This window comes from Borostomias antarcticus, assembly GCF_949987555.1.
Source record: "Borostomias antarcticus genome assembly, chromosome: 19".
Taxonomy (NCBI): Eukaryota; Metazoa; Chordata; class Actinopteri; order Stomiiformes; family Stomiidae; genus Borostomias; species Borostomias antarcticus.
This window is the reverse complement of record NC_140252.1, coordinates 19708177-19720179: the sequence shown is the minus strand read 5'-3', so window position 1 is coordinate 19720179 and position 12003 is coordinate 19708177. Positions and strand designations below refer to the sequence as shown.

At 46.0% G+C, this 12003-nt stretch overlaps 1 protein-coding gene across 1 annotated transcript in view; it reads right to left on the bottom strand.

Annotated features, from left to right (window-relative positions):
• zeb2b (zinc finger E-box binding homeobox 2b) overlaps positions 1 to 10413 on the bottom strand; it is a 64801-nt gene extending 54388 nt beyond the window's left edge. Inside the window, exon 1 of the mRNA XM_084453762.1 lies at positions 10330 to 10413. Within this exon, the coding sequence (XP_084309888.1) occupies positions 10330 to 10402 (73 nt within the window). The 5' untranslated portion in view covers positions 10403 to 10413. The remainder of the gene's footprint in view (positions 1 to 10329) is intronic.
• Positions 10414 to 12003: the final 1590 nt, after the last annotated feature.

Below are 12003 nucleotides of genomic sequence, written 5' to 3'. Positions count from 1 at the left end.
TACTATTTAGAAATAAACCAGGAAATGACTGTGAGAATGAGGAAACACTCTCTCTCCCTCTCTCCCTCTCTCTCTCTCTCTCCCTCTCTCTCTCTCTCCTTCCCACTCTCCTCTCTCTCTCTCTCTCTCTCTCTCTCTCTCCTTCCCACTCTCTCCCTGACATTTAAATGAAAACGGACAGAATATTGAGAGTCTCTCCCCCTCCTACAACGTCCCTTAACAAAGTACTGATGCTACCTGGACCGTGAAGTGCAATTTGATTAATCCTTTAATTCATAAGGACTAAGTACCTGTGTGGCTCCAGCCCTCACTGCAACACCGCTAGTCATATATTTACATTACTTCATCATCCTGGCTGCTTTGATGTCAGTCCCTCAGTTCGATAGCCTCTCCGCTCCATTATTTGACTACAGTGCCGATGGCACATCCCGGACTGTAATGTACGACCGGTGATCCAGCCGGTTGGGAGCAGGGAAGTACAAGGTCTGCTTTGATGGGCATACTAATTCTAATACCCCTAAGTACTAAGAATAACAAAGTGATGGAGAATTTATCTCAGGAATGTTGGAACAAGACGCCTGACTGATAAGAGAGTAGCTTTCCCTGGGTGGAGGTCTGGGACTAGCAGTAATTAGACTGACTGGCTGGCTGGCTGGTTGGCTGACTGACTGACTGGCTGCTGACTGGCTGGCTGACTGACAGCCCTAGCCCCAGTCCAACCCTAGGTCCAGTCCCAGTCCTAGTCCAATCCTAGCCCCAGTCCCAGCCCAACCCTAGCCCGTCCTAGTCCAACCCTATCTCATCTTAGTCCAACCCTAGCCCCAGTCCTAGTCCAACCCTATTCCGTCTTAGTCTAACCATAGCCCCAGTCCCAGTCCAACCCTTGCCCTAGCCCCAGTCCTAATCCAACCCTAGCCCCAGTCCTAGTCCAACCCTATCTCATCTTAGTCCAACCCTAGCCCCAGTCCTAATCCAACCCTAGTCCCAGTCCCAGTCCAACCCTAGCCCCAGTCCTAGTCCAGCCCTAGCACTAGTCCCAGTCCAGCCCTAGCACTAGTCCCAGTCCAGCCCTAGCACTAGTCCCAGTCCAGCCCTAGCACTAGTCCCAGTCCAGCCCTAGCCCCAGCCCCAGTCCAACCCTAGCCCCAGTCCCAGTCTGACCCTAGCCCTAGCCCCAGTCTTAGTCCAACCCTAGCCCCAGTCCTAGTCCAGCCCTAGCCCCAGTCCTAGTCCAACCCTAGTCCCAGTCCTAGTTCAACCCTAGCCCCAGTCCCAGTCAAACCCTAGCCCGTCCTAGTCCAACCCTAGTCCCAGTCCCAGTCCCTCTGCCTACATGAGGCGGTGACCCAGCCGGACGCCTCGGGCCCAGTCTCTGGCCCAGTGAGTCAGAAAGGCGGAGGACGGGGCTGTCTGCTTGATTACCCCCCCGGTACCTGAGATGCTGCGTGTTTGACAGTCGTGTTTGACAGCGTCGGGACACGGGGCGTCCGGGGGGGGGGGACACGGGGCGTCCGGGGGGGGGGGCTCCTTCCCCAGTCAAAACCCATTAACCACTGAATTCACCTCTTTGAGTTTTCACAAGGCCAGACTGGTTCACACACTATCGCTGCACTCGCCCTCACTACAGATGACATTTAATGGGGGGGGGGGGGGGGGGGCGGTCTCTTCTTCGTTCTCTCATTCTTTCTCCTTGGCTCACTTTTACCAAAGGTTAAATACATGTTTGAATAACAAGGGAAACACCATTTCAACAATTTCCTCTGTCCCTGCAACCTTCGGTTAAGAGCTCATTTGATCAACGATAAGATGAAAGCGTTTAAAGTGACTCGAAAAAAAAAATAAAAAAATACCGTGGCGTTACAAATGCCCTAATCTGCTCCCAAATCAACTGCAATCACCCAGAAAGAACACGGCCTGGTCCACGCCCATTTCCAGCCCGGGACCAGGATGTAACTGGACTCAGACACGCGCGTCTCTGTTTGAAAGGTGGAGAGAAAGCCCGTCTAGGTGCTCCACTGCTGACTGCATAATGAGCCCTGATGAGGTAACGTGTTCTATTAACTCACATTAAAGGCGAAAAGTGTGAAAGAGCTAAATGTATTCAGTCATATGTGAAAAAAGAGCTGATTTCCACATGTCATGATACCTTAATCTGCTAATCTGTTATTGATTGCACTGTGTGTCCATGACCTTGCCAGAAGTGGTCTTCCACCCCACAATCAAACATACATCAAAGTGTGTGCGTGTGTGTGCGTGCGTGTGCGCACATGTGTGGGTGTCTAGTGCTTGTGGGGGTGTCTGTGTGCGTGTGTGTGTGTGTGTGTGAACTTGTGGTGGGTAAAATGTACCGACTTTAGAAGAAGGAACTAAGGGTTGCTTTCAACACTTTTTTCCCCCATAAAGGTAACAACTTTGAACATGCCCAGAAAAACACACACACACACAAAAACATGTGGCATCAACAGTCTGACACACACACACAACACAAACGTGCGTAACTGTACATCAGAGGCCATTTCCTGGGAGATAGAGATCGTTATATTCCCTCAGAGCTGTGCTCTCCCTCCCTCCCTCCCTCCCTCTCTCCCTCCCTCCCTCCTCTCTCCCTCCCTCCCTCCCTCCCTCCCTCCCTCCCTCCCTCCCTCCCTCCCTCCCTCCCTCCCTCCCTCCCAGCCATGTGGAGGGCCTCCCCCCTGTTATTACCGCTGGCTCCACTCTTTCTACGGGGCCCAAAACGCACTCATTATTGACCTTGTGGAGCAACATGCTGTGTAGGCGTTGGGGACGTGTGGAAATGGCGTGCATGTGCACGGCGCTCAGTCACGGCTGAACCCAGCTCGTCCAATCACAGCCCGGGACGCTGGGTCTGCATTGTGATGGGGTGTTTGCGTGATGACCTGTTATTGCTCAAGAATAAACGGACTATTGCTACAGTTGGGTCCGTTGGCCTCTGGCAGATCTGGGATCTGTGATCTGACACAGTTAAGGATTATTCAGAAACTTTTTTTTTTTTAAGGTTTGGAAATACACAAGGTGGTTTACATTTTTTTTTTATTGATGTTTAATTAAGAAATGCTAGTTTGGAGGCGCTCAACCACCTGCCGCCGGTCACACCACGAGCGTGATCGCAAATAGGAACGTTGACACTTGGAAGATGAGGGAAATGGAGTGAGCGTCTTCGCAAACAGCTGAACACGTGCAAACAGCGGCGCCGATCAGAACGAACGGAGGAGGGGAGGGGGGGGGGGGGGGATAAAGACTTTGTATTTTCACTCAAGAAAAAACTCAAATGAGCCATGATATTCTCAAAATGTGTTTTTCACCCAATGCATAAAACATGGCGGCTTAGGATAAGAGAGTACACACACGCACACGGAAAGTCCCAAATGCATGCAATTATTTGCCAGTCCACTGAAGTTTCAATTCCAGTGTTTGCGTTCGCAGGTACTGTAGTAGCACACGGCCAGGGAGGGGGGGCGGGGGGGGAAGACATTGGAATTGTGAATATGTGTAACTTCAGCGTGAGTGCGGCCGTCTCACATCACCTCACGGGAGAGTAGATATGAAGTGTCAAATCGCCAGAGCAACGGTGACAGAGAGGGACTTAAGGCCCCGAGACACACCGGAACCGCCGGGGAAAAAAAACACACAAAAAAACACCTTTAATTCTGTCACTTCTCCTCCCATCATTCATCCCTTCACACCGCGTGAGCTTCCGACGACGCGGACGGTGGCCGACAGCCGTAAAGAGCAACGGTGATTCGGTTACGGGACAAAGAAGGGGACGTCTCCTCGGTCCCATCACGTTAAAAAAAAAAAGCAAACAAACCAAATTGATCGACTCTGGATGTCTGGACGTTTTTATTATTCTTTAAACCCGACTAGTTGCGGTGAGGTTGGCGCTGGGTTAAAGCATCTCTGAAAAATGTCACATTTCTATTGTGTTGTGACAGTACGGCGTCGGTGTGTGACCGCTGGACTAGGCTAACTGCTTCGCTGAGAGGTGACTCACGCGCTGGTGTCGGCCAGCTATGATGACAAGGGAACCCAGGCGGCCCTTGCTTGTTTTCTGTGGTCCCCGGCCGTGACAGCTGTACGGGGCAGAGAGAGAGGGGCCTCGCATGGCCGACCGCCGGCTACGAGATGGCCCCGGCTAGCGAGGGGAGAACAGGAACCCTAGACGCTAGAATTATGACTTGGGAGTATTCTACAAAAAGGCAGAGTTGCTGCGGCTACTCTGCAAAAAACAAGCGTCTCTCTCTCTCTCTCTCTCTCTCCCTCTCTCTCTCTCTCTCTCTCTCTCTCTACGCGGCTATTTTGAGGCGCGGGACACACAAGAGTCTCGGGGCGCGACGAGTGACAAGCGTCCGACTCGCTCGGTTAACGTTCACGGCTCTCGACGTCGGAGGGTGGAAGACGGGGACGGTTTGCGAGCGGCGGACGGGCCCAAGCCATCCCCCCCCCCCCCCGGGTCAGTGGGGGGGGGCTCCGCCAACGACGTCCACAAAGAGTTAACCAGCTTCCCCCTGGCACCGGAGCAAGGGCTAACATCACGGCTGCCTACGACGGTCTTAGCCCTGCACCTCCCCGAACAAAAGGTTCCTTTTGCAAACAGACTCCTCCTCTCCCCAGCGTCCAAAGGTGTTTGCTGAAGTAAATCTGTCTAAATCCCACACAGCTTTGGGAGGGGGGAAGGTGTAAAGATAATCCCTTTTCTTAACAAAAAGTTCTGGTGGGGGGGGGGGGGGGGGGGATCTGGAATTCATATCACATGATGCATTTAAAGTTGTAGCGTTCCCTTTATCCTCTGGGCCACAGATTTGCATGCGTCCCATCTAATTGAAAGGGGGAGAGGGAAGAGAAAAAGGAGAGATCTCACACAATAAAGATATCTCGCCAATCAAGACTGTGTTTAAACTTTTTGGGTCGTATTTGGTCCGGATTTCAAAGGGGCGAGAAGAAAAGTCTAATCTTCAAGTGAGGGAGGACCGGCCGAGAGAGTCAAGGGAGCCACAGTTGCCAGCACAGTTTTAAAGTGTTTTTCCATCGCCTGTGGCACAAGACCAGTACTTATTTTTTAGAAAACCCAGCATATTGTAGCAGCGGAGAGAGTCCATGATGGTCTCTCTCTCTCTCTCTCTCTCTCTCTGTGTATGTGTGTGTCTCTCTCTCTCTCTCTGTGTATGTGTCTCTCTCTCTCTGTGTGTGTGTGTGTGTGTGTGTGTGTGTGTGTGTGTGTGTGTGTGTGTGCACAGTGGGACAGCCCAGACAGACGAGTCTTTCTTTGACCCTAGAAACACCTGCTCTTCCAACGACATACAAACACACATTTTATGAGGAATTCCCTGCAGGGTCCTGAGAGAGAACGTGATCTGATAAGTGGTTATCCAGCTCGGCTCCTGTTTCAAAATAAAAATAAAATCATAAAAAAAAACACCCACACACACACAATATGAACACACCTGCTCCCAAACTAGTATAGACTTCTTAAGTAGAATCTGATCTGAGGTACTTTTTTTTTTTTTTTTCTTCTTCTTAAGTGTGAGAGTGAGGGTCCATGAATAGTACGTGAGGCATGCCATCTCGTAACACTATCTGCCTGTCAGGAGAGCCAGGCCAGGAGAGAGTAGGACCTATATAAGGACGTGTAACCAGGGGAGGCCCAACAAACAACCACAAACACCTAAGTTATTTTACTCCACACCCACCCTTCTGTTTCTTTCTTTGCTCCTCTCTTACACTCCTTTTTTCTCCCCCTCTCTCTCTCTCTCTCCCTCTCTCCCAGCTTTTCATCTGGGCCTTTTCTGATGCTGAATGCAAATGTAGCCTGCTGGCGGTGAAAGGTCTGAATTGTGATTAAGAAGAAGAAGAGCTTCTTTCTTTGTTCCCCCCCCGGGGGATGTTTACTGGGAGAGACATGGCGGATCAGATATGAAAGGCATTCAGGTCAGCATTGATGTGAGGGAAAGTGAAATCATACCTAAGGCATTCCAAAGACCGTGGTGTCAGGGGTTCAGCTAACGGGGCCTGTGTGCTGTGTGTGTTCTCCCTGCTAGGCCAAAATATCTTCACAAGCAAAAAAAAAAAGGGAGTGGGGAGGGGATGATAATAACAAATAAATAAATAATGTGTCAAAAACATTTTTGGGAATGAAGTTTTCCACGGATGTCCGGTGTGTGGTTGATGTGGAGGATGATCGTTAGGTTTCTACTGCCACGATGTTTGGTCCACGTTAAAGAGAGATCCTTTTTTTTTTTTTTTTTTTATCAAAGCTGCATCTAAATGTACATGTGAGGTGTTATTGTTGCTGGTTGAACACATCACGTTCCACTTGGTTTTGAATGAAAAGTACATCTTGAAGGATACGTAGAATAAAAAAAATTAAAAAAAAGTGAAATCTTGAAAATTTTGAAATGAGATAATGCAGCATTATTTTAGAGAAAACTAGCAAAATTAATAGATACTTAGATGGGAGAGTTGAAATCTGTATCATAAAAACCTATAAACCTACTACATGTACCAATACAAACAGATCTGAGATCAGGGGGGAAAGCAGAAATGGGCTGAGCTGTACGACCGACTCTACTCAGACATGTTTCATGATCAGTCCATTCCATAAAAGAAAAATATAACTACAGTGATGCTAGAACCAATCTTATTTTTTTTTAGGAGGAGATATTTAGGAGAAGATATTTAGGAGAAGATATTTAGGAGGAGATATTTAGGAGGAGATATTTAGGAGGAGATATTTAGGAGGAGATATTTAGGAGGAGATATTTAGGAGGAGATATTGCGAGGAGTCAGTGCAGAAACAGCCTCATCATGCTGGCTCATCAGCCCATACGATGAGAAAGGCCAGGGTTACAAAATCAACACAACATCAACAACTACAAGGCAGTCATGTATTCTGCTCGTCTGACTGCCTTCGCTTGCTCTGCTACTACGGACAGTGCAGACCATCATTTGTCTTGCTGCCTCATAATATCTCCAGTAATTATTTGACATGCTTAAACAAAATAATCCTTTACTAAACACCGATGCACCGCCATTTCATTTGTATTTATTTATATATATTTATTTTATTTTTTGTCCGAGTGAAAAAGCCATCAGGGAAAAGGTGTCTGGCTTTGGCTGCTTAGACAATTGCACCCTTGTGGGAAACGGCGTTGTGAACGGTACAGTGGACACCGCGCCACTATTGACGTTATAAACATGTAAATGAAACACACCACGACTGACAATCAATTGTCCGTGAGCGCTGCAAACATGCCCCCCTTTCCCCCGCGACAGCTACAACATAGTTCCTACCTTGGGAAGAGAAATTTGTGAAAAGGGGAAGAGGGGGGGGGGTTGTGGTGGTGGTGAGGGACGGGTAGGAGGGGGGGGGGTTGGTGGGAGGGGAGGGGGGGTGAGAAGGGTAGTCTTTTCTCTCGACTGGGGAGAAAATGCACCTTAAAAGCAGTTGAATAATAGAGATAGACAAAATGTTTAGACTGGAAGGAATCAGCTATTGTTTGGGCTGAAAGCAAGGCAGCAGCTAAAGAATTAGAAGGCTCCCCTTTTACCTTTTACACAAGGGCTTCTAGAATCACATTCACACTATTGTATTTAACTCCTGGACCAGGAGAGAAGCTGTCTGCTTTTTTTATATATATATATATATATATATTTTGAAAAATCTTGAATTATGTAATCAATACGTGATGATGGGAGGCATGTGGCTTTTGTGATAATTCAAAACGAAAAGCTACCTTTGCAATTCTGAATTTCTCCTCAAAGAGGAGTAGCCTATATCCACAACAAAGACCCAGAACAGCACACAAGTCCAATGTTACTCGAGATTAGTCTAAAGCCATGTCACTTAAAAAAACACACTCTTTTTTTTGATAGCTATGGTTGACTAATCAAGTTAAAAGGACAAGGTCTCTCATGCACTTGGCCAGCTGCACTAACAAACAGCTAAGCAGATACTCACAGCTGGATTTGACTAGCAACACCTGGGTCAGGGGAGAGATGTAACACAACCCGCATAGCTGCCTGTACACATGGACAAACTGTTTCAACACTGTTTCTGCCCCGTATTGAGAGATCGACAGATACACACAAAACAAGTTGATCATCCAAAATGGCTTGCATCACGCTGCGTGTTCCCTATCAATAAATCACAATGTATATTCCCTATCAATCAATCACACTGTATATTCCCTATCAATAATAATCACACTGCATGTAGGATCCTCTACAGTGGACAGATGGACAGCAGAGAGAGCCTGAGCTGCTCATCTGAAGAACCAGTTGAAAAGATAATCTGCCCACAACCAAAACACATCCACATTATGCTACTACTATATTTTGAGACATAAAAATAATTAAGAGAGATATTCATAGATGTTGTTAATGTGGTCTAGGTAAAACCACAAGTTTGGGACAGAAAAAAATGTGAAATACAAAATATTTTTGTTACATAAAAAAATGTATATATCCTAGAAAATATGCCAACAATCACGTTTTGCTAAACTTGGGACTTTAATTTGACTGAAAGCTAATTAAAATCCTATAGTGTGTTATTAAAACCGTGAACCTGTGTATCTGTGTTGTTAAGTGGCATATGTGCCTCAGCTCCATACCAGCCCCGCGATGACTGCAGGGAGAACAGAACAGCCACTCAGCCCGGACACACTGCATTCCCACAGGGGCACATATTGGAGGCATTGCATGATGAGAACGTTAGAAGGGCCACAGCTCCGTGATAATTACACAATTTATGAAAATGTAATAGCATATGGGGTTTGCTTTTTCCCAGTAAGGCCACACCGCATCGACCTATAGGCTAAATTCCAAATTGACTGATATAAAATACAATTCTAATTGTTTGCGAAGGGAGAGTGTGTTTAGTAAGCCTATCTGCTCGCCACGTAAATATGACGCGGAATTCAAGTAACTGTGTGCGTGTGTGTGTGTGTGTGTGTGTGTGTGTGTGTGTGTGTGTTTGAGTGTGTGTGTGTGTGTGTGTGTGTCTGCTAACATCACCTCCTCAAACGGAGTGATTGAAATATGATCCAAACTTTTAAGAAAACAGGTGGGCGCAGCGGCTCATCGGTATGTGCGTATTAGTATTTGCATGATAGCAGTTGCGACTTCTCTCAACAGAGAGCTGCTTTTGATTTGGCGATATTCACAGGAAAACGCAAGAGACTCCGTGAAGGCAGGAGTGACAATGTTGACAGTAGGCCTAATTAGATCAATAGGCTACACAACCTTTAATAAAGACACACAAAATAAGTCAATTCAACTAATGGGAGACAAAAGCCACATCAAATGTCTATCTGATTGCAGTGTGATGTATGTAGGCTATTCCCGTGTATAAAAGTGCTTATCGGGACCACATACATGACATGATGATGACATGAATTTCACTTTCTTGAACATGGGGAAACTGCAGGCTACTGGCAAAATTCGTCTAGTCAAAACAATAGCTATGAATCTCTATCCCAATTCGAGTCAAATCGCACAGCAATAGAAGACTATGCTTTTCCAACATGCGATATTAACTTTGCTTGAAGCATTGGTAAAAACCGCCCAGCAAAGCTGGTAGCCCGTGTTATTAGGAAAGCAGTGTCTATGCGTGTTCTCTGCTCCCCTGTTTCATGCTGTTGTCACTAACGGAGTGGGACAGCTTTCGTTACAGTGGCACGCTACGACACAGAGAGATTCAGAGCTAAATATGTGGATAAACTGGGGGGAAAAAACATTTAAAAACTAAGCACACCCTACTAATCAATGTAAACGTTTTGGAATGAGTTAAAACAATCAAATCTCCAAGGCTAAATGACAAAGGTCCCGCGGGCAACACTAAAGTGTAAAATAGCCTAGTTCATTAAAAACAAAACACCTGTAAAAACAAATATTTCGACATGAAACCGCTTCCCATTGCACCGGGTTTGACCCAGTGGGAAATAAGCTTTGCGCGACAAAACCGTTATAGAGAAACTTTCTGCCATTCCTCCCATCGCTACCCCAGTCGATTCACTGAGCCATAAACTAGGCTTACTCTCAACTTATTACAACTTAAGATTGTACAGACATGGCGATATCGAACATAGAAAGCAATTATGCATTTCCGCAGATTTCTCTGAGAGAGACAGACACGCCTGTGTTCAATATGGACACATTACGCATTCTTTCCCAGTTAGAGTCGCTTTATTTCCTAGGAGAGGAGAAAGCGCATTTGGCGTTTCCTCAGACTGACGTACACCCTGACCTACCGTGACAATAACGCAGCTTTTTATGTCACACGCACACATTTAATAATGACATGTCTTTTCTTACCGTTTTTCCTTCTTGGGTTGGCTTGTTTTCGCCTCTTACACCTGGGGCCATCCGCCATGGTCTCCTGCTTCATTGATAAGAGTGGATCAGATGGCAGTTCGCATGGACTCGACTCCTTGAATCACCAGCACGCAGGCTCAATATCTAACAACCAAACACAGCAACAATGTGTAGGCTTTACAGGGAGATCCTGACAATCACACGCCTGCTGAAACACACAGAGGACGCCTAAGTCAAACAGATAGATGTGTTACACGCTACAATTAAGGTTTCAAGAGAGTGATAAGGAAATGTAGGTTCGTCTGTGTTTAGTAACGCTAATGCTATGGGATGCAGCGTTAAGAACGAACAGACGACGGGAGAGAAAGAGAGAGAGAGAGAGAGAGGGAGAGAGAGGGGGCAGAGTGGGAGACAGGGAATTACACCTTCAATATTAGTCATAATTCACGTTGACTCGTCCAAGGCTCCTAACCAGGGTTGAATGTTATTTCACGATGGAAAAAGTTAGTTTTTTTCCCCATACTTTTTTTTTTTGTTCAACATTTGATGCCCTGTTATCAATCCATAACTCTCGTATTGCAAACTGTCTCTCGTGTTCTGCCCTGAGCCCAGTTAACCTAAGCAGCCTATATTCACTGGGAGTATAGGCTATAAACGTGCTACAGGCCAAAACGTTTACAATGAAAACCTCTTATCAAATTACAGGTATCATATTCAATTGCTTGATCCAGATTTAGAGTTATACTGTGTCCTCCGGCCTATTATTACCCGTTACAGGGCATGACAATGGAAATAATTATGTCTGTATATTGAGAAACACTTTTTTTTTCAACAAAGTCTTTGTCTAACTATGGTCTGACAAGCTATGCACCCCTAAATTAAAATAAAACATGTTACCTAAAATTAACAAAGGGGGAAAAAAACATCTCATTAGCCTACTCTCATGAATAGCAGTTCCTAGTGATGTTGTAAATATATAGTGTATATCTGTATATATATATAGTGTATATTTTGGCAGTCTGAGCCCTGGCGCGTTGGAGCCTGGGAAAAAACCGTCAACAAATACACAAGAACACTCCAAAAAAGCTACAAACACTGTCAACCACACAGGCGCTACACTATTTACGTAAATAATCAAAACCCAATTTCTCTACGTAGAAGTAAAAGTCCAGAGAATATTTTGAGATTTTTCCTTCAGGTGTTTTGTTAGATAACTTCTACACAAGCTGTATTAGTAGTCTAGCCTACCTTCTGGTTACTAACAGCGAGTTGAACAGAGAGGAGAGCAGAGAGAGAGAGAGAGGGGGGGAGAGAGAAAAAAGAGCATTGAAAAATGATAACTAATACTTTCTCCTATAGCGACAGGTAGCGGGTTGTAAACGACTCTAAAATGAGAGCAGGTAGAAAGGTGGTTACATTCAGCACACCTCGTCCACCTGTGCAGGTAAACAAAGTTTAAAGCGAACGACATAGCCTACGGAGGGACGCGAGGGTCTAACGGGTTGAAGTAATCAACACGATAAAAAACACCTATTGTATAAAGGTGTTATCAAACAATCAAGGTAAATAGATATCACCATACCTGATTTTTATATTGTGCTATCTTGTCGGTGGGTTCGGCTGAATGAAAAGAGGCAGCTGCGTCGGTCACACAGTGAGAAACGTGGATCCTGG